We start from the raw sequence: 22,035 nt of genomic DNA, 5'->3' as shown, positions 1-22,035 counted from the left end.
ATTCCATAATGATAAAAAGATTAATTCATTCGGAAGACGTAACAATCCAAAATGTGTATGCCCCAAACAACAGACCTTCAAAATACACAAAGCAAAAAACCAATACAACTAAGAGGAGAAATGGACAAATCCAGTTTTGCTTAGGGACTCATTGCTCAGTAACTGGTAGAAAATAGAGAGAAAATCAGCAAGGATATAGAAGACCTGAACAACACTCTCAGTCAACTTGAACTAATTGACATTTATAGAACACTCCACCAACAATAGCAGAATGTACCTCTTTTTCAAGTTGCTCGTGGATCATCCACTATAGACCATATTCTGGTTAATAAAAGAAACCTTAACAGATGGTTAAAAATTGAAGTCATACAAACAAAATGTGTTCTCTGACCGTAATGGAATTAAATTCAAAATGAATAACAGAAAGATATCTGGAAAATCTTCCAATTACTGGAAATTAAGCAACACACTTCTAAACAATCCATGAGTCAAAATCTAGGAGGTAGAGAAGCTGGGGTGCTAGCCTGGGAGGTTTGGTCCCGGAGCCCGCACTCTTAACCTCTAGGCCATGTGGCCTCTCAAGGGTTTTTTTAGAGCCTTGAATGCCAGGCTAAAGAATTTGGAATTTGCACTGTATTAATAAATAAACATTTAAGGATTTTTATACAGAAGGCAGAACACTATTTGCAGATAAATGGCGTTGAGTAGTGTTGTGGGGGATGGGGGATGCAGAGGATGGGAAAGGGTGGGAAAAATCTGCCTTCTGTCCCACCAGAGAGACAAAGCGAAATTTAAAAATTTGGATTTTTCCAGATGTTTGAAATGAGATATTTTAGAAGCATCCTTCCTTTTTCACAGAGAATATTTTCAGTCTTTCTGGGATCTACACATGCTAGATGAACTGGCAGCTCCAGAGGGAGGAGCCCACTCCTGCCATCAGACAGGGGACTTTCTGAGGACGTAATTCTGTAAGAATGGGGGTTTCCCAACGGTTAACTAGCTCATGGCTCTGCACAAGTTACTTAACCTCTCTATGCCTCGATTTCTCATCTGTACAATGCAGATAGTATTACTTCCCACGGATCTGACCTTGGGCCGAGCTGTCTGGAGAAAAGGCTGGCGGAGCATTTGAACCCCTGGCTCCTGGTGGCTGCTGTGGGATCCAGGCTGGAAGGTTGGGGGTCTCTCTGGTTTGCAGCGAGGCTTGGAGGAAGGCCTCAGCGTAAGGACTGGGGGCCCTGCCTCCACAGGCCTGGGATGGGGGCAGGGTAGGGCACATAAAACATCCTCTGCAGAGCCTTTGATCAACAGCCATGACAGGGATGGCTTGTATTCTCTTTGAAGCAGCAGAAAGATCAATCCCCCTTCTTATCTCAGCCTCTCTGCGCAGTGGCATCACGTGCCCCTGCAGTGGCTGCTGCTACTCTAGAAGACTGGAACCGAGGAGGCAATGCCCACCCCAGGCCTGTGCCCCCACCCCCGCATCCCCGTCCACCGGGGTGAGGGTGATGAGCAGAACCCACCCCTTTCTGGCCATCGCCTGGCCCAACCACAGAGTGAGGAGAGGACAAAAGTTGCCCATGCCCCAGAAAGTAACAGCTTCCAGGACTCCTTCATTAAACTTTCGCAAGAGCCCCTCTCATCTGGGAGTTTCTCCTCTTTTCTTCAAAGCCTGGCTTTAAAACATCACCTTTTACTGAGATCTAAAGATACTATGCCAGGAGGCAAGAGACTAGATTCTAGTAATAGGTCTGTCTTTGCTTTGCTGTGTGACCTTGAGCAAGTTACTGCCCCTCTCTGAAGCTTAATTTCTCTATCTGTGAAGTAGAGTTTCTGTAAATGTTTTTTAGGCCTCGATTTAAGATTCTGTGGTCAAGACCAGTCTTGGCCAAGGTCAGGGTCAATGTGGGTTCAGGTTATAAAATTGTCTTTCTCAGATTCCGTCTCAGAAAATTGCCCCCATAACACTGACTGGCTTCATGTTCTTGGCCAGATGTTTTTCTGCAACAATCCCATTCATGGAAAGAAATGCTTTGCCAGCAGAGCAGCATCCCAAGTCTGTGGGATCTGCCCATGAGGGGCAGGAACAATTCCCATGACAGCACTGTCCCCAGCTTGGTCAAAGACTGCAAAGAGAAGCTTGCAGGGCCACTCTGGCCTGAAAGGCTGAAGGAAGGAAGAGTATGGGGCTTGGAGCGGGGTGGAGAGTGGGGTAGGAGTAGGGACAGGACGGGAAGGAGAAACGTCCTGGAACCTTCTGCCTCCAGGTGTTGCGTGCTTATGATGACACCAGATTGGTGAGTTTGGGTCAGGGTCAAGGGAGCCTCTGTGCCCTGAATGCTGGCTTACTCCAGGCAAGTGCAGCCCCTCCCCAGCTGGGTGAGTGAAAGACTTTGAGACACAGAGGAAGTAAGATCTGCCCTTCACATCCTGCCTTGCAGAGAACGTCCCCCACACAGAGGGCAGAGGCCACGGGAGTCCTGCTCCTCCTGTTCCTTTTGAGAATCCCAGTAATAAGCTGCCTGCATCTGGTCTCTGGAACACTCACAGACCTACTCAGCAGGCCAGATGTGGGGATCTCCCAGAGTCTCCTAGAGTCTGGGGGATAGTATAGTTCCAGAAACGGGAAAAAACAGGGAACAAGGTGGGAAAGAAATACTGCCCGCCTCCTTCTGCCAGGTGCTGGCGTGTGTGAGTCTGGATCCAGAACCTTCTCTGCCCTCAGGACTCGAGGGTGTTGGTGCTGATCTTCAGTACCCTTCTTTACTTCCTCAGTCCCCAGCTCAGTGTGTCCCCTTCTGTCACTCCGGGCACCTGGGGCCCTCCTGCTCTGCCCTGTCCCTCATGAACTCTGACCTCCAAGGGAGTCCCCCAGGGCCAGCCTCCCTGCCTTCGTTGGCCCCCTCAGCTTGGGCTTTCTCTGGGTTGGGAACCACTGTGAACACTGCCAATACGGATGCGGGCCCAAGGTGCCATCCCTGGCCCCCTCCCACGCATTCCCCCCTGGGGGCGGGGGCATGTTTGTGTGCACGCACTTCAGAGGGACAGTCTTGCATAGAAGTGAGGTGCTCTGGACAGGTTTTGTGCTGTGTTTGGGGAAGCACGTAAGTGCACACACGCTATAGTATATGTGTGTGTTTGTATGCACATCTTGTGGGGCTGTTTGTGTTTCCGTGGGTCTGAATATGTTGAAGAGTGGATATTGAAGCACGTGGTCCTGCATTTTAGGGGTGCTGGTGTACTCCCGGATATGAGGAGTGTTGCGTATAATTTTGGAACTTTCACGTAGGAGAATGAGTGGCCGAGAGTGTGAACCCACAAAAGGGTTGACCACGTGGCCATGGACGCTGTCGCTGCCTGTAGAGACATATGTGCCTGAGGGCAGTGTGGGTGGAGTAGCTGTGAGATCTGGAGTATCTTGGTCACCGCTTTGCCTGGAGGAGCCTCCTGCTGGCTCCCGCCCTGCTGCCTTTTCCAAGTTGGAGGGTGAGCTGGGCCCTTGACCAGACAGCCCAGCTGAGGTCAAGGGTCAGCAGCAACCTCAGTGATCACAGCTGTCCCTGTGGTCCTTGCTGGCTTGCCCAGGAGGCAAGCAGAGCTGACTGAGGCTGGGAGTTCTCAGAACAGAGTTTCTTGGGTGTGTGTGTCGAGGGGCAGAGGGGAGGGGGGCGAGGTTCAAGGTTAGCTTGGGTGTGCTCTGGGGCAAATAATAACAATGCGAACCACTGCTTGGACAATGCCAGACGCTGTGCTGGGCACTTTACAGACACTATTCAACCTTCACAGCAGTACTATGGAGCAGATATTGTTACCCCATTTTACAGGTAAGGAAACTGAGCCCTGAAAAGCAAATCACTTGCCCTGGGTCACACCACAAATAAGTTTCAAGCCTGGGATCTGAACCCAGGTCTGGTTGACTCTAAAACTCATGCTTCTCTTTTCCATTCTGATCTATAGATTACCCCCAGAAAGAGGGGAGAATGGGGCTCACTTCCTGCAAAACCCACGTGTAGCAAACAGATGCGTTTGGAACGTTAGAGGCAAGGATTTCATTTCACATGGGAAGCTTTACACCCCTGGATCTAAGATCCATGACTCCCTGGTGGGGAGAGGGGGAAAGGGGAGTGGGCAGAGGAATACCTCGGGAAGCCCTCTGGGGGCTGCAGGAGGGAAACCCGGAGCTTTGAGGCTGTGAGGACAGTTACTGGTCTTTGTCCACACTGGTGTTCCTGGAGCCTAGGGCACGTGAGGGGCACCCGGCTTGCACTGTGGCGTCATGGGCACCCTAGGGATGAGGGCTCTGGGAAGAGACACGGGTGAAGGGGGAGGCGCTGGCATGCACAGCTGCTCTGGCCTGCACTGGGAGACCGCTCAGTCCCTTCCCTCCCTGATTCAAGCAGCAGGGGAAATGCATTATTTTTGCACTAAAAATTCATCTTGGAACGGATGGCCTTCAGAGATGTAATTAGCCACATTATTTCTCTCCATTAGCAGTCCCTGGAGTTTGCTGGAATTTCTTGTCCTTTTTCCTCTCCATCTCACTCTTTCCATCACCTTTAGAAGCTACATTGTAACACTTCCGCACTCCGTCTCCCGACCATCACGGCACATTGTTTTGGGGCTGAATGACTAGTTTAGAATCTGGAAGAAGGAGCCATGGCAAACCGCCTCCTCCTCGCTGGGTTGTGGGATCACAGTCCCCTGAGCCAGCAAGGGGCGCAGAGATGCCCACTTCTGCCAAAGTGACACAGAGACGGCCCGGCTAGTGGCAAAGCTGGGTGGAGCTAGGAGGTGGCTGGCTCCCTCACTTCTTGCTGGGTGATGCCAAGCAAGTAACTTAACCTCTCTGGGCTTCTGTTGCCCTCACAGGATGGTCAGGGCCAGCACTGACATTCATAAAACTCTTTCCCAGAGGTAGAGAGCAAGCGCCCTGTGGTCTAGATGTCTGCGGACAACAGGGGACTTGTAGGGGCCAAATGATCAGTGGACATGACAGCATAAAAGACCCAGCCATGGCTTGGCGAGAGTCAGAGCTAAGTACTTGATGGTGCCCCAGGAGACTGGGATGGAGGTCAGGAGTCAGGGAGAATGAGGGTCAGGACCCCTAGGGGGCAAGGCTCCTTCAGAGCAGGAGGGAGTGCCCTGGGACTCAGCCTTACTGCCCAGGGCTGAGTTTCCCTCTTTGGCTGACTCTGGTGGCTTCTGGCCAGAGTTGCTCCTGTGGGTTATTTCCGGTGTGCATGACAGCTGGACAGGAGGTAATAGAGGTGTCATCTTCAACTGACTGGGGAGCCAGTGAGGGCTCCCCAAGACCTTGAAAACGACCCAACATGCAGGGGCGCCTGGGTGGCTCAGTCGGTTAAGCGTCTGACTTCAGCTCAGGTCATGATCTCTCGGTCTGTGGGTTCGAGCCCCGTGTCGGGCTCCGTGCTGACAGCTCAGAGCCTGGAGCCTGCTTCGGATTCTGTGTCTCCCTCTCTCTCTGTGCCTCCCCTGCTTGCTGTTTCTCTCTCTCAGACATAAATAAACAATAAAATTTTTTTTAAAAAATGACCCAATGTGCAGCAGATAACCCTTAAGCCCTCCAAAAGCTCAGGGGACTTCTTGGTGGCTGGCTATTTCTCTGGGGGATTCCAGTTTACCACAGTGCTCGGAAGACAGCCATCTGCGTCCCCGGCTCCCCGTTCCCCGCTTCCCTCATATTAGTGACACGTGATGTGCAGCTGTCTCCGGCATTGTCAGAAATACCGTGCTCCATGGGGGCGAGGGCAGGAAACCTGCTGTGGGAAATCTAAACTTATCCTGATTCCTCACAACGAGGGGCAAAGAGAAAAATACCGCTTTAGCATAAAAGATCGCTGGCACTTTGGAATGAAATAAAATCAAAATGTGTGTGATTTATTCCAAGAACTAGCGTGTCCCAGACTTCGACAGTCATGGGTAGGTGTCCTTTGAAGGGGCGAACGGGTAGTTGCTGCAGGGACACTGTCACACTGCATGTCATTGAGTTGTGTTGTATTGCACTGACCTAAGGAGCTTAAGGGAACTTAATTTCTAATACTGGCCTCAACCCACTCTTATGGTAATCCTGGTCCTTGGGCTCCCAGAGAAAGGCAGAGAAACAGAAACTGTCTGGCTCCTGGGATCTTTGAACCTTCACACTGATATTACTACAAGCCTCACAGAAGCAGGCAGCACTTCATTCAAGTCTAGTCCATAGAGATTTGTATGGACACGTCCTGGGCATCAGCAACGAAAATGGTGATGCTGAGGTTAACAATAACTGCCATGCACTGGGTGGCCCTGTGCTCCAGGCCCAGGCCAGGCTCTTCATGCACATCGCTTCACCTGCCCTTCAGTTCCGTGAGGTATTATCACACCTCTCCCCTCCCCTGCCCTCCCCGCACTCAGACGGGTAAGAGATGGTGTCTACCTTTGGGGGAGGAGTCCCGCCGCATGGAGGAGAGCAAGTAGCCCAGCAGTGCCTGCCTCCAGGCGCAGCATCTCGACATGTCAACCCACTCATGGCTTGCAGGGGTCAGCATCACCAGGAAAGACACGACTCACACAGGAGCTGGAGGGAACAAGGCTTTGCTCACATAAAGAGATAGATCAGGATCAACTTCAGCAGTGGGCGTTGGTCCGCCGTGGCCAGCGGGTCTCGTCCCACAAGCGGACACAGGGCTCTGATCTACGCGCACCCCTCTCATGCCGCAGACAAAGGACCCCATTCCCTCCCGGATGGGAAGAGATACGGCAGTGGGATTGGCCAGGCGCCATGTGACGCACACACTTAAGCAGAACAGAAGCGCGCACGTTGAATCTGGAACGGAGGCAGGCGTTCCCACAGGAGGCGATAAATCCAGCACAGGCCGTGAGGACTCCCTGTCTCTTGGTAAGGAAGTGTCCCAGGCCCAGAGCCCCCTCCTGAGTGGCCAAGCGGAAGTGGAAAGACTTCACGGCTTTCCCTAGGTGGGACCAAGATCACGTGGTTGGTTGGGCGGCATGGTCAGGAATTGAACCTGGGTTTTTCTGGCACCAAAGCCCATGGGCTTTCTTACTGCATGAGCCCTGCACTTCTGAGGATGAGAGGGTCTTCCCCCCGGCACCTTCCAAGCCTCACCACCACCCTCCTGCCTCACCGCTACAGCCATCAGCCAGTGGACAACCAGATCCTCTGGAGAAAAGATGGGCTGCAAGGTTTGCTCCCTCCCAGGACTACTTTAATGCAAATTCTAGCTCTCTCAGCCCTCGGCCCATACTCCAGTACCAAGAATAATATTTGAAAAGCCTGGGATTCTTGTGCCCTGAAGAACCCCCAAGTACAGAAATGTAAAGCAGAAAAACTGGGCTCCCATCAAGGAGGGGGGGAAATGCATAAGAGAAAAAGTGATACAGGGGAATCTAAAGAATTTGGGGGATTATGTGAATAAATGGACACAGAAAGGAACCGTTCAGCCCTGGGGAAAAAAGATTGACACTTGTAAATCCCTTGTAAGTATCAGCAAAAAGAGTCCAAGGGATCAAAAACCCTTCCTGCTTCAGCTCAGTGTCCTGCAGTTCCATTGGAATATTAAGCCTCCACGTGGTTGTTCTGAGGCTTTTGTAATATGACCAAACTATCCGGACTAATTTGGGCAAGGGTTATTACCTACAATTTACAGATGGGGAGCCAGAGGTGAAGGGAAGTTCAGTAGATGATCTGTGGCCATCACGTTCGTTTTAGAAACCACGTCGGATTTAGCGCACAGATTTTCCAACCCCCTGCCAGATCCCGAGCTTGTGGGAAAACGGCAGTCGCTTCTCAGTTGTCGACATCATTAATGTGGAGCAGCAGAGGCATAGATGATCCCAAATGGTGAGTAATGCTCACGCCATGCCTCCTGCTCTGGACGTTTGCTTTGGAAGCTTCTTGCAGGCGTCAGAATGGAGGCACCCGGCCGTGGAAGGCTGCCTCACCCTCATTCCACCCCTTGCCTGCTCAAAGCCGCCCACCCCCTCCTCCATGAAGACCTGGGGGCAGCAGATTAAGGGGAAGAGGCTATAATGCTTTGCTGGGCTGGCATGGCGTGGTGGAGGGAGGCAGAGAATAAGGTGTTTGATTTCAAAGGACCCCCGCGGTGCCACAAGCTAGCAGAACAGTAACCGTAAATGAGACAGCGAATTGTGTCCACTCGAAGACTCCTGCGTGGCTGCCGATTCATTATGCTAACAAGGATGTGAGAGCCAGAGGTTGACTGTGTTCTGATTTCGCGGCTGGGGGACCCATGGCTCAGGAGGGGGGGAGGGACATCCAAATTTAAGGTCGGAGTCCGAATTCCATCTCCCAGCCCCTGATTCCAATTTAGTTGGTCTAATTACTGCTACCTCCTAATGACTATGGATGCTTTAGGGCCAGATGCCTTTAATGGCCTGGACCTGGGTAGGCGTGCAAGCCATGCTTAAGGTCGAGAAATAGTGATGCTGAGCCAACCCCTCAGATTCATTCAAATACGGAGAACCTGCCAAGTGCCAGGCGGCAGAGATTGGCCCCGGGAGGAAAGCACAAAGGAAATCCGACATGGACCCTGGCCTGAGGAACCCAGGGTTGGAAGGGAGAGAAGACATGGAACAGAAACCTCTGTGATGCCTTCAGAGAGGACAAGGAGACGAGATCTAAGACAGATCCATTCGTTCTTCCATTCAATTAAATCCTTCATTCAGTCGCGCAGGCCCCTGTCTGAAGTGCGCTGGATGTAACGATAGGAAAAACCGGTCTCTATCCCCAGAAGCTACCATTCAAATACTGACTCTGAGTCACCAGGGAGTTTTTCAAAACACAGTACACCAGGTCCCCCACCCAGACCGCTGATTCTGAATCTCTGGAATTGACACGCAAGAAACCTGAAGCTCAGATTCTGGGTGTCATCCGGGTTTGGGTACTGATCTGTGGGACAACAAGGGAAGGGAACCCAGAGGAGGGACAGCCAGAGACAGGGAGAAAGGCTTCCTGGCCCACCTCTCCTAGGAAGCCTTCCCTGACCTGCCCAGCACATCGGTCTGCGCGTCCTGTGACCCCAACCTCCACACATCCTGTGTGTCCTGTGATTTTTCGGGCTGACTGGTCATCTTAGTTCCTGGATGTGCCTTACTTCTGAGGCTGAGTGCTCCCAGGTTCCAAGGTCACTGTGACGAGGGTTCCAGGGGCCTTGTGACACATGCTGGCTGGTTCTGTTCAGGCGTCAAGGAGGGGCCCAGTTCCCTCTGGGAATGCAACTCATCCCCCCAAAAGAAGACCGCCTTCCCCTGCATCAGTTAGGGCTCCAAGTGAGCTCTGGTCAAAAGCTGCTTTGAAGCCAGACCGCAGGGGCCATGACCACCCTCTCTCCTGAAAACAGCCTCTCTGCCAGGTGGTCAGCCTCCTTCATCCTGGTGCGTGTTCTTCATCAACTCCAAGTCCCTCCCTCCCCAACTTCTGGTTTGCATTAGGGCCACTTTCCCCTGCTGGGTGGGTAGGACTAGAACCCTGAGCTGGCCTGGAAGGTTGACCAGGGTAGGCTGTACCTTGATCTCACATCAGCACTAACCACAGGACTGAAAAACACAGGTCGTCTTTCTCCCTTTCACCCTTCTCTCTAAGCCAGTTACCTTTCCCTGTATGTGATATTCTAACTTTAATGAGTTTTGGGTTTGCAAGTTCAAACTTGTAGATGCTGATAAATTTTCCTTGGCGCTTTTGCCAACAATTTTGGTATGCTGCCACCAGGTGGCAGTAATGCTTTTGTTAGTAGGTGGTTTCAAGTCCACTTAATAAAATGTATCTATTCATTAAAAGGCAGCCTCAGTCATGAAAATTTTCCACACAGTGTATTTTTTAAAATCATAATAACTGATTATAATGACCTTAACCAATCTTGAGTTTCGTTAATCATACGGATTAAGAGAATGATACATTAAAAAAAGCAGACCTGCAAAATGAGCACCTTTCTCCCTGAGTTGTATTTTATTTTTTTATATTCCTTTTTTTGTTCCAAGTTTTTGTTTTAAATTCTAGTTAGCTAACACATAGGGTAATATCGGTCTCTCCCTGAGTTTTAAATGTTATTGCTTTATTGCAGATTACTACCAGGTCTTGATTTGGATTTTCTTTATATCTCTATTCATTTGTCTGAATGTAGAGAGTGATAATTATAAAATAACAAACTGCCACATAGCCTTTATTATGTACAATGGCTGTTCTAAATGCTTTACTTAGAGTCCCTTATTCTCACCATAACCATATAGGAGGTGTAGGATGCTATTGTCTTCATTTTATGAAAAAGTTGCAGCACAGAGACTAAGCAACTTGCCTAAAGTCACACTGTTGTGTAAAGTCACACTGTTAAGTGGCAGAGGTAGCATTCTACATCGGTGACTCTCCAAATGTGGTACCCAGAACTGCAGCATCAGCATCAATGGGGAACTTGTAAGAAATGCAGACTCTTGATCCCCAGGTGACCTGAACCAAAAACTCTGGAGGTGAGGGCCAATGATCCGTGTTTTGACAAGCACTCCGGGGGAGTGTGATCCAGAGCTAACTTTGAGAACCAGTGTTTTAAACCATTCATTTAATCGTTCTGCTATATGGATGATCCACCCCCACACCTGGGTTGCTAATAATCACCCAGGTAACTTTCAAGTTGCATATATGCTTCCCCCCACCCCAATTTTAACATTCCTTCCCTCCTTGGGCCACCCTGCTCTCCCCTGGGTGAGAATCACTGACATGATGAGCCACTCTTACTGTTGAGAGCGTGTCTTGTCCCTCAAGGGAACTGGAGTGGAAGCGGCTGGGAACCATAAGTAGCCTGTGACCCTTCCGAGGCCTACTGGGGGCTCTGTCCCTATGAGTTTTCAGAGCAACATGGCATCAGGAACCCTCCTGGAAAGTTCGCTTTATCCTCCAGTAGCTTTCGTATTTTGTAAGAATGCTAGAGAAAATCTTCAACCCAATGAAGCAGAATAGAAGGAGGGTGGGGAGATGTATGCCTACAGCCCGGGCCTCCGGCAGGAGGAGGATGTTAGAGAAACGGAGCCACTTAGGACTCCTACTTCTGGCCCCCCTCTCTAGAGGAAACGTGGCCAAGGTGTCCCCAGGTTTGCTGGTGGGGAGTTTTAACCTACTTAAGCACACCATGGAGGTGGGAGATTTTCACAACGGCTCCGTCTAGCAGTCCTCTTCCTAAGAGACCAGGAAAAAAAGCTACTGCAGAGCTAAAGGGTATCCAGCACCTCATGGACTATGTATCTCCCCTCCTGGATCACCAGGTAATTGTACCCAGATGGTGGTGCAGGGTGTTACCAGTAAGCGGAGCCGGGAATGGGCGAATGTGGGAGTAGGAAGATGAATTTGAGAGATTATTGAGTTGACAGTCTCTATTACTTCGAAGGACCCCAGATACAGATTCTGGTCTCTGATTTCCGGCATAGACAGGTGGTGTGAATATACTGGAGAAGAGAGGGAGGGGCCCCCTGTGTGGAAATTTTCCCTTTAGGCCTCTGCAGGTCAACAAGCTTCTTGTGTTTGTCCTTGGCTTGCTAGCAAATGTCTTAGATGTTCTTGTGGTTGGCCTGTAGTTTGTTTAAGTTTTGCCCACAGAAGTGGTGGACATAGAGAAATTGAGCTTCCTGGAAGGAGAAGTCAGCGACTTTTTCTTTTCTTTTTTCTTTTTTTAATGAGAGAGTGAGGGCGGGGGAGAGGGGCGAGAGAGAGAGAGAGAGAGAGAGAGAGAGAGAGAATCTTAAGCAGGCTCCGTGCTCAGCATGGAGACCTACGCAGGGCTCAATCCCACAACCCTAGGATCATGGCCTGAGCCAAAATCAAGAGTGACACTCAACTGACTGAGCCGCCCAGGCACCCCACAAGTCAGTGGCTCTTTGTAAGCAAATTCAGCCACGGCAAAGTAGGAGGATGGCCAATTGTTGCAGGTAGAGGTTTAGTAATATAAATTCACTGAGCACTCGGCAAACACCTTCTTGTGACATTTCTAATTATCTCTGCCTTATTGTGCTGATGCCATACCTCTTATTATGGTTTCTGTGCACATTACTTACTTTGCCACCCTTTCATCACATTTGACCCTTTTTTCATATCTTTGTTCATCATTTATTTTTTAATCTTTCTACGACATTAGATTTTAAGGTATGCCTTTTGTTAACAGCTTGTATCAGGTATCAGGTATGTATTTTCCATTCAAATGGAAAATCCTTGCTTTTTACTCTCCCTGGTAGCATGGGATTGGGGTTCAACTCCCTGATTCTTGCACCAAACAGCTCTGGATTCAAATCTCAGCCCCAATATTTACTGTATGACTTCAGATATACTAATCAACCCTCCTCCAGCCTCAATTCCCTGATCTGTAAAACAGTGTTATAACCACACCTACCTCACGGGTGGTTGCAAAGATTAAGTGATAAATATAAAGTGCTTAGAACAGTGCCTGGCACCTCATCAATGCTTCGTAGATGTTTACAACTAACCAGAGAATTTAATGCATTTATTTTCATAATTGATTTCTTTGGGTTTGTATCATTTTTTACATTTATGCTTTTCTTAATTCCTTGTTGTTTCCTGTATTACTTACTTTTATTTTTAAAGGGGATTAGAAGGGAAATGCCTTGTTCCTATAAATCTCTAATTTTTTGAGTAAAAAATAAAACAAACTCTTCTGACTCTATCCTTCAATCTAATAAAAAAATTAAATTTATAGTTAAAAATCTTCCTACAAAAAAATACCCTAGGCCTAGATGGCTTCATGGGTAAGTTATACCAAATATTGAAGAAAGAAATAATATCAATTCTATCCAAACTATTCTAAAAAATTTTTAAGTGAGAATACATCCCTGCTCATTCTATGAACCCAACATTACCCTGGTACCAAAATCAATGAAATTATAAGAGAAGAAACTTGTCTATATCAGGGCTGGTAAACTTTTTCTGCAGAGGTCTAGATAGTAAGTATGTTAGTCTTTGTGTATCAAATGTTTCCGTCACAACTACTTAACTCTGCTATTTTAGCATGAAAGCAGCCACAGACAATACATGAATGAATGGGCATGACTGTGTGCCAATAAAGCTTTATTTAAAAAAAAAAAAAACAGGTTGCAGGCCATATTTGGTCCATGGGTTGTAGTTTACTGATTGTTGACCTCTATAATAAATCCCATGGAATCCCACAAAAGCCACTAGGACTAATAAGGGGGCAGAATACAAGATCAATATACAAAAATCCATTGTATTTCTATATATAGCAATGAATAGTTGGGAAGTTGAAAAAAAACACCAACTTTTAAAATAACATCCCCCCCAAACCAAAATAGTTAGGGATAAATCTGACAAAATATACGAATAGCCTATATACCGAAAATTATGAAACAATGCTTAGAGACATTAAAGAAGATCTTAATAGACGAAGAAATATACCATGTTCATGGATCAGAAAGCTCAATATTATTATCATTGCTCCCCAAATTGACCTTTAAATTCAGCGCAATCCCCATCAAAATCATAGCTGTCTTTACTGTAGAAATTGACAAGTTGACTAAGATTTATATGGAAATGCATTGCTAAAGTCCATGCATTCCTTTTTATAATTAAGGATCCCAGGACACAGCCCAACTTTGCCTATTCCCTCCTGCTTCCTGCCACAGTTCATGCTGAGTGTTGCAGTCTGAGTACAGGTTTGGAGAACATGATGGCAGTTGGAGGGATGGAACCCTGGCTTTGATCTGCCCAGACAACAGTGTCTGTGCACTTGGGACATGACATCAGGACAGACCCCGCTCCCCAAGGTTAGGCCATCTCCAATGAGGGTGGGATTTTTCTGATATCTTCTTGGGCCCACATGTCCTATTTTGGTTCAGAAGACAGAGCATGTTTGAGTTAAAAAAGGTGCTCAATCCATCCCTATCGAATGTGGAGTTGGTAGAAATTATCCCAAATCTGGGCCTGTGGGCTCTTATTGTTTCATTTCCAGTGCTGAAGGGATTTCTAATAGCTTGCCTCTCTCTCGTGATCAGAGGACCAGTAGCATCAGAAACCTCCTGGGGGCGGGGCGCCTGGGTGGCTCAGTCGGTTAAGCTTCGGACTTTGGCTCAGGTCATGATCTCGCGGTCCGTGAGTTCGAGCCCCGCGTCGGGCTCTGTGCTGACCGCTCGGAGCCTGGAGCCTGTTTCGGATTCTGTGTCTCCCTCTCTCTGACCCTTCCCCGTTCATGCTCTGTCTCTGTATCAAAAATAAATAAATGTTAAAAAAAATTAAAAAAAAAGAAATCTCCTGGGGGCTTGTTAGAAATGCATCACCCTGGGCCCCAACACCCGACCTTCTGAGTCAGAATCTGCATATTATGAAGATCCTCAGGTGACTCATATGCAAATTTGAATTTGAGTCACACATGTGCATATTCAGGTGTACTCAGGAAGTTGGGAGTGTATATATCAGGCAAGTCTAGTCACCTGCCAAGCTCTGTCCATTAGCATGTCTTCATGTCTGCAGTGTGGCATTTCAAGACACGCTTCTCTCCAATAGGAGATTCCTGACAGGAGCTCTTACCTCCTGGTTACTGTCTTATGAGCATTTTTAATTACTTTGCATGCAGCACACTCTTTTCCCCCCATATCACACACACACGCGCGCGCGCGCACACACACACACATGCACACACGCACACACACACACACACACACACATCTCTTATGTAAACCAGAAACCACTCCTTATGATGAATTGTTTTACTCTTCCAAGAAAGGCAAAATGGAGCCCATGGGTGTGTTTAATTTGTGCTTATTTTATATTTTTCCATTGTCAAAGCAGTAGACATTATTGCAGAAAAGTTCAAAAATACAAGAAAAAGGAAAAAAATTATGTAGAATCCTATTTCTCGAAGACAATCACTCTTGCTTTTAGTGGGGATTTTTGGTATTGGTGGGGCTTTCTTTTCAGTTTTTTTTCTACCAGAATCTTAATCAGGTTAATTCACTCTATATTAGAGTATATGAGGTGTAGTTTTTATAATATATGACATAGGTATACAAGGAGGATAGCACATAGAGAAGATAGAGGATAGATACGGAATGTGTAATTTTGTATTCTGCTTTTTCTGTTAACATTTAAATTTTTCCAGATTATTATTCATTCCCTGTCAGCATCATTTTTTTTATGCCTCACAATATTCCATTGAGTATATAAACTATAGTTTATTTAACTATTCCCTTATTGCATAATGTTTAGAGCACGTGCGTTTTTCATTTTGGTAAGTAATGTGCAATGAAAATTATTGTGCTTTCAGCATTTTTGTATAACTTTGCAGTAATTTCTTCAGGATAGATTTCCAGAAGTGAGTCAGAGACTGGGAACTTGACTCATATTACAAACTCCAGAGTATAACATTGAAAAAAGCACACTTAGGGACACTTGGCTGGCTCAGTTGTTTGAGCATCCGACTTCGGCTCGGGTCATGATCTCATGGTTCGTGAGTTTGAGCCCCACCTTGGGCTCGCTGCTGTTAGTACAGAGCCCGCTTCAGATCCTCTGTCCCCCTCTCTTTGCCCCTTCCCTGCTTACACGCTCTCAGAAATAAATAAAACATTAAAAGAAAGGGGAAAAAAGCACACTTAAAAGAAAAGCCAAAGCTTCTTAACTAAGGCTGAAGTGATTGTCCTTGCCAGGTGAAGAGAAAACCACCCATTGACAAGACGGAATGGGATGCCTTCTTTGATGAGAACGGTCTGTTGGCCAAATCACGAGACTCCATTTGTGTTAACATCCTGGAAAGGGTACAATCCCCAAGGCCTTGCCCTGGCACTGGGGGGCATGGGTGGGCAAGAGGGCAGGCAGGTGTTTGGAGAGGCCCTTTCAGCAGGCACCCCAAGGGCCTGTGACCTCTCACCTCTCACCCACACCTCAGGGTCTGCACCCCTTCGTGAGGACAGAAGCCTGGAAGTTCCTCACGGGCTACTACTCATGGCAGAGTTCCCAGGATGAGCGGCTCACGGTGGACAGCACAAGGAGGTAGAACATTCCAGATCCTGTCAGGGGAGGGTGGATGGCAGTGCAGGTGGAATGGAGTGCCCACCCCAGCCTGGCAAGTTCAGTCTTCTTCCCTCCGATGGATTTCTTATTCTGAGAGACAAAACCCCCACGTGCTCCCGACCCAGGGCCTGAACACGGGAGGTGCCAGCACATTCCCACCCAGCTCCATTTAGCAGCCCACACACTGCCCTGCATGGGCTTCACTCCAGCAACTCCTCTGGCCCGCCACCATCCCATCCCATCCTTCCCTAGAGCCTGTGCGCCTCTCTGAGCTGAAGATTCACACACAAGAGGCCAGTGGAGAATGATCCAGGGCCGTAGGGGAACTGAGGCTCCGCCTGGAATGCTCTATTCCTGACAGCCCTGACAAGCCCCGTATTAGTTTCCTGAGGCTGCTGAAACAAGGCACCACAAACCGGGGGCTTTGCAACAGCAGAAATGTATTTTCTCGGTTCCAGAGGTCGGAGGCCCAAAAGCAAGGTGACAGCACAGCCACGTTCCCTGATGTCTCCAGGGGACAACCCTTCCATGCCTCCTCCTGCTGACTCTGGGTGTTCTTCCAGTCTCTGCCTCCATGGTCGCATGGCCTACTCGCCTTCTCTCTGTCTCTCCTTTGTGTGTTTCTGTGTGTCCTTGGAAGGACGCTCATCATTGGATTTAGGGTCCACCTGGATAATCTAGATTGATCTCATCTCGAGATCCTTAATTACATCTGCAAAGGCCCTTTTAAAAATAAGTTCATAAGCACAAGTTTCGGTGGCTAAGGCGTAGACATATCTTTTGGAGGGCCACCATTCAGCCTCCCACGTGCCCTGAGCACGTTCTGGTAATGGACACTAGACACTGCCTCATCCAATCCTTCCGATTCTAAGGCGGAAGTGCCAGTATTCTCCCCATTCTACAGAGGAGGAAACTGAGGCTTAGGTATAGTGATGTCCACAAGGCCTGACCCTAGTTGCAAACACCCAGTTATTAATTTGTGGAGCCAGGATTCAGGAGCAGCCATGGGACCCCAGAGCCACAAGATCGAACCTGCCTCCGTGCTGCCCTCCAGGAGCACATTAGAGTGTGGTTAGGGCTGGCACCGGTGGGGATGAGAGGGGGCATCACAGCGAGAGGGTGCAGCCTCCTGGAGAGTGCTCCGCAGAGTTCCCTTGATTTGCCAGGAGGGGGAGGCTGCCTCTTTCAGCCTCAGCTCTGTCTTCACAGGAAGAACTACGAGGCCTTATGCGAGATGTACGAAAAGATTCAGCCCCTTCTGGAAAACCTGCACCGGAACTTTATGAAGACTCGGAATAACATTGGTGAGCGGAGTTGGGTGGGCAGGGCGGGGTGGAGGGGGGGGCTTGAAGCCATGCCTGCCCCCTCCTCAGTCATGTCCAGGGACCGATGGGTCCCCTGGTTCCTGGGAGCTGCCTCCACAGGGGCCTGGAATTTTGCTGGGTAAACCTTGGTTAGCCCATCCCCCATCTCTGCTGGGGGCCCCTAGATGCCCAGCACCATTTTCCCCCCGGGGTGATTCCTATTCCTGCCACTTCGCCTTCATCTCTCCCCTTTGGGCCTTGAACTAGGCTAGATTTCAGTTGGACAGAACCGGTGGGGTGGGATGGGGGGACATTCCTGGCAGAGGGTACAGCCTCGTCAAAGATTTGGAGGTGGGGACACGGCCGAACAGCTCAGGGTATGGTGAGGGGTAGAGCCTCATGGGCAGATGTAGGCCGATGTACTTTTCACAGCCCCCTCCCCAGGGTGCCTTGGGTCTTACCCTTTGGGGGAATGAACTCATTCATGGCCCCCCTGCTGGAGGTGATCTGGTGCCCCCTACCTGTCTCTTTTCCGCAAGCTAGCATATGACATTCAGAAACTCTATGACAAAGACCACCTAGGCAACGTCCTTATCGACAAGAAGAGACTGGAGAAAATCCTGCTCCTGAGTTATGTCTGCAATACCCAGGCAGGTGGGCCACGGGGCTGGGCCTCCCCGCAGCCCCCTTTTCTCACTTCCTTCCTGGAATCCCTTCCCTGCCCCCACCCAGCCCCTCCTCACTGCCCTCCCCCTCCACCCCAGAGTATCAGCAGGGTTTCCACGAGATGGTGATGCTTTTCCAGCTGATGGTGGAACATGACCATGAGACCTTCTGGCTTTTCCAGTTCTTCCTGCAGAAAACGGTGAGGGCTGGGCCTGAGTTCAGGGACCACCTCCCTACCACTCCCCAAATAACCCCTTGAGGTCAGACAGGCATTGGCAGCCCGGCCGTTTCCTTCAGCCCTGAAACAGCCCTCAGGGTCCCAGAGGAGCCTGGACAGGCAACACTAACACCAGTGAGGTTTTGGGGGACAGTGCTGTGTGTGTTGTAGGCATCAGAGTTGAGGAGATGGCTAGAAAGGTGCTCTGGGTCCAGCTCTCCCCAAACTTTGAAAGAGTGTAACTGGCCAGTCCCAGTGAAAGCTTCCTCTCCTGGCATTGCCCTCCCCAAACATGGCTCTGCTCCCACAAATCCTCCATGGCTCCCCATCGCCTCCAGAATAAAATCCAATAACCTTGGCCAGGCAGTCAAGGACGATCTTTGCCCTTGTCTCTCGCTGCCCCCTTCACACGCCCTGCACTTCAGGCACAGCAGGGGACCCGGTACTCCCCAGATGTACCCCACAATGACCACGTTGAGGGCTTTTAAAGTTGCTGCTCCCTGGAACATCCTCCCTGGAAAACCTTTCCTTATGATCTGTGAGAGGCTGTTCAGCATCTACCCTCACCCCTCTCTCCATCCCTGCAGCAAGGTGCTCACTGCTCTTTCCTTGTCCCAATTGGTTCTGACCCACAGCATGTGTGTAGAGGCAGAACTGGATGCATTGCACGTGAGCCACATCTGGAACATCCCTGCATCCCCACCGCACACACACACAGGTGCATCCACATGTGCAAACAAACACCCCTACAGACACAGATCACATAGACACGCCCAGACCCAGGCATCCAGGCTCATCCAGAGGCATGAGCCCAGCCTGGAGCCAGCCCCGCGCAGGGCCTCCAGAACCAAGATGCTGTGAAGCAGGGCTGGCTCTTCCGGTGCCCCCACACGGAGAGAGGTGCCGTTTCCCTCCCTCCCACCCATCTTTCTCAGGAGCACAGCTGTGTCATCAACATCGGAGTGGGCAAGAATCTAGACATGCTCAACGACCTGATCGACTTCTTGGACCCCGTGTTTGCTGAGCACCTAAGTGAGTGGACCCTCCACCTCCTGCAACAGTACGTCGCGCCCCCCCCCCACCCACCAGGGCAGGCATGAGGGGGCACCAGGACCCAGCCCCAGGCAGCCGGGCCCACTCATGGTGGGCGGGAGCGGGTCATTTGGTCTCCCCTCCAGGCCCTGGGAGCACGGTTCACCCGGATGGCCTTGGCATCCGGACAGTTGAAAATTCACCCCAAACAGTCTCCAAAGGCGGTTGGAACAGTGAGGGCCAGGCATTTTGTGCTTCCCCAGCGTGTTGGCGTGCTGTCGTTTCGCCCTCTGTGTGCCTTTGCTCTGTCACGTGAGCTGTCCCTGTGTTCTCCGACCATGGCCTCTGGGCTGACGCCCCTGTCTCTTCTGCACAGGAGGGAAGGGTGCCGGGACCGTGCGGTCCCTCTTCCCCTGGTTCTGCTTCTGCTTCCAGCGTGCCTTCAAGTCCTTCGAAGATGTCTGGAGGCTGTGGGAGGTGAGGCCTCCTTGGACAGAAGGGCTAGGCCCCACCCCTCCAGCATGCAGCGGGCAGCCCTTTCCCTCGCCTCCCCTTTATTGCTGGCCCGGGATGGACTTCGGCAGCTTGGGGTTTACTGGGCCAGCAACCCTGCTCCCGCCTCGTGGGAGGAAGCTGGGACATCAGCTGGTCCATCTGTTCATCCAGGCCCACCAGCACCTCCTGGAGGGCAATCAGGGTGGAAGGAGGGGCCTCTGGCCAGTGTTGGGGGTGGAGGGAGCCTGGCCTGCTTTCCCGCCACCCTGCCCAGGTGGGCCGCCTTCTGCTTTGCTTCCCCAGCTGCCCCTTCCTCTGCCTTCCCCTCCATCTGAGTGCTGTTTCCCTACTGGCCCCTCACTCCTGGAGAAGGAGGGCCCCCCCACCAAAGGGCAGGTCAAAGGTGCAGTTCTCTGCTCCGAGGCCCTTGGGCCATCAGCAGATGAAGCTCCCTGGGAACGGACCCACCACCCACTTTCTGCCCTGCCCAGCCCAGCCCAGTCCTCAGCCTGGCATTCAGTGCCCCCCCGAGTCAACTCCCACCTGCCTTATCCCTCCCTCACGGCCTGCTGGTCTCCATGCCCAAGTCCATGGCCACCCCCAGACCTCTGCTGACACCCCTGGATCGTTGACTTGTCATCAACCGTTGCTTTGCCAAAGCTCCACTCAAATGCTACAGACAGTCACCGGGTCATTCCCTCACCCTCTCCTCCCTCCCTCCCTCCCTCCCTTCCTCTTCCCCTCCTTCCCTCTCTCATCCTCTCCTCCTCTTCCTTCCTCCTAGCTAATGAATTCCCTGAAGCCTTTTTCTCCAAGCCCGCAGTAGCCTCAGGACCCCCGAGGTAGCACTTGAGGGAATGAGGGAGTCAGTAGTAAGGCCCAGGAACGGCTGACCCCGGGCGGGTGCCTAGTCAGCGGGTGGCTCACCATCCTCCGTAGGCTGCTGCGGGGCCCAGGCTGACACTCACCGGCCACCTGCAGGTTCTGCTGACGGGGAAGCCCTGTAGGAACTTCCAGGTGCTGGTGGCCTACAGCATGCTGCAGATGGTGCGCGAGCAGGTGCTACAGGAGAGCATGACCAGGGATGACATCATCCTGGTGAGCGCACCCGCCCTGGGGCCAGGCCAGCCCTTCGCCCCTGGTGGGAATCTGTCATGTCCTGAGCACTGCGCTGGTGCTTCTGTAGAGCAGCTCCTTTAAGCCTCACGACAAGGCTGATGCAGTGGGACATAACCATCCCCAGCACCCCTGTTTAGCACAGGAAGAACCCGAGGCCTTGAATGCCTCTTACTGTCCGCGCTCGCTGCCTCACAGTTAATCCCTTAGCCCTAGGGTCCTCCTGCGGCAAAAGACAGAGAGTTTTCTGGCATTTCAAAAAAGCAGCTGAGGTCTACGTTCAACACGCTCTAGGGTGGCAGCCCGATTATAAAACGGGTCCTCCTTAGAAGCCCCCGCATCACTCAGTGGAACCCTGGTACTCCCTAGAGCCCAGCAGGAAAGCTACATTTACCATCTCCCCCACATATCAAGTTCCAGTGGTGAAATATCAGGCACTGTGCTGGGCTGGTTGGAGAGAGATCAGGTGGCTCCAGTGACTGCCATGGGCAGCCGCCTTGTCCCTTGAAGCGGGAGGCAGCCGCCTGTGCCCAAGGAGACCTGCTTCGTCCCAGCTTCCTCTCTCTGCACAGGCCTGCAACAACCTCATTGACCTTGATGCTGATGTGCTGATCTCTGCTGCCTGCTTGATTTACGCTGAGCTCATCCAAAGAGATGTAAGTTGCCCCGATTATTTGTCTTCCTCCTCCAAGAAGCCTTCTCTGATTTCCCAAGCCCAGCCCAAGCACCCGGCAGGCATATTCGGCTTCAGAGACACAGTTTGTGTCTGGTTCTTTGCTGCTTTCCATCTGCAGCTCCTGCCTCCCCAAGGAGACTGCACTGCCCGAGGACACGGCCCTCGCCCCTGGTTCCCTGTGTCCCTCCCAGTGGATCAGGCACAGTACTGAGCACCCAGGGGTTCTGTAGAATGTCACTAGCTGGACAAACGTGAAGAATGAGCTCAACAGAACAATTTCTGTCCACCTCAATCTGCCAGAACCCTCCTCTTCCCCAGGCTCCTCAGCCGTTAAAGGATTTCTTTCTCTGAAGACTCTCACGATGGACAGATGCCCTCAAAGGACAGAAGGAAGGTGGTGCTTCAGCCATGAAGTCTGACGGGGCGTTAGGGTGAGAGTGTAGGTAATACAACTACAATAGAAACAGGCTCTGGACTCACA

The 22,035-nt window shown here is 50.6% G+C and overlaps 1 protein-coding gene and 1 long non-coding RNA gene across 5 annotated transcripts in view; one reads left to right on the top strand and one right to left on the bottom strand.

Moving 5' to 3' along the window:
• LOC122221814 overlaps positions 1–9,116 on the bottom strand; it is a 17,051-nt gene extending 7,935 nt beyond the window's left edge. For both annotated transcript variants that reach the window (XR_006203446.1, XR_006203447.1), the window contains exons 1-2: positions 8,999–9,116; positions 6,434–6,574 (exon numbers count right to left, since the gene is read on the bottom strand). This is a non-coding gene — a long non-coding RNA (uncharacterized LOC122221814). The remainder of the gene's footprint in view (positions 1–6,433; positions 6,575–8,998) is intronic.
• On the top strand, positions 6,843–22,035 carry TBC1D21 (TBC1 domain family member 21). 3 transcript variants are annotated; one of them, XM_042941450.1, is made up of 12 exons: positions 6,843–6,895; positions 7,727–7,858; positions 15,685–15,792; positions 15,924–16,027; positions 17,258–17,352; positions 17,896–18,006; positions 18,117–18,217; positions 19,171–19,267; positions 19,644–19,744; positions 20,744–20,860; positions 21,451–21,534; positions 21,873–22,035. In XM_042941450.1, the coding sequence occupies exons 2-12, from the start codon at positions 7,856–7,858 to the stop codon at positions 21,903–21,905; spliced, it is 954 nt and encodes a 317-aa protein (XP_042797384.1). In that variant the 5' UTR covers positions 6,843–6,895; positions 7,727–7,855; the 3' UTR covers positions 21,906–22,035. The 3 variants fall into 3 exon arrangements, with proteins under 3 accessions (XP_042797384.1, XP_042797383.1, XP_042797382.1); XM_042941449.1 differs by lacking the exons at positions 6,843–6,895; positions 7,727–7,858 and adding an exon at positions 9,214–9,411 and having other exon boundaries at positions 17,896–18,002; positions 18,158–18,217; XM_042941448.1 differs by lacking the exons at positions 6,843–6,895; positions 7,727–7,858 and adding an exon at positions 9,214–9,411.

This window comes from Panthera leo, chromosome B3, assembly GCF_018350215.1.
Source record: "Panthera leo isolate Ple1 chromosome B3, P.leo_Ple1_pat1.1, whole genome shotgun sequence".
Classification (NCBI taxonomy): domain Eukaryota; kingdom Metazoa; phylum Chordata; class Mammalia; order Carnivora; family Felidae; genus Panthera; species Panthera leo.
This window is presented reverse-complemented; position numbering and strand designations above follow the sequence as displayed.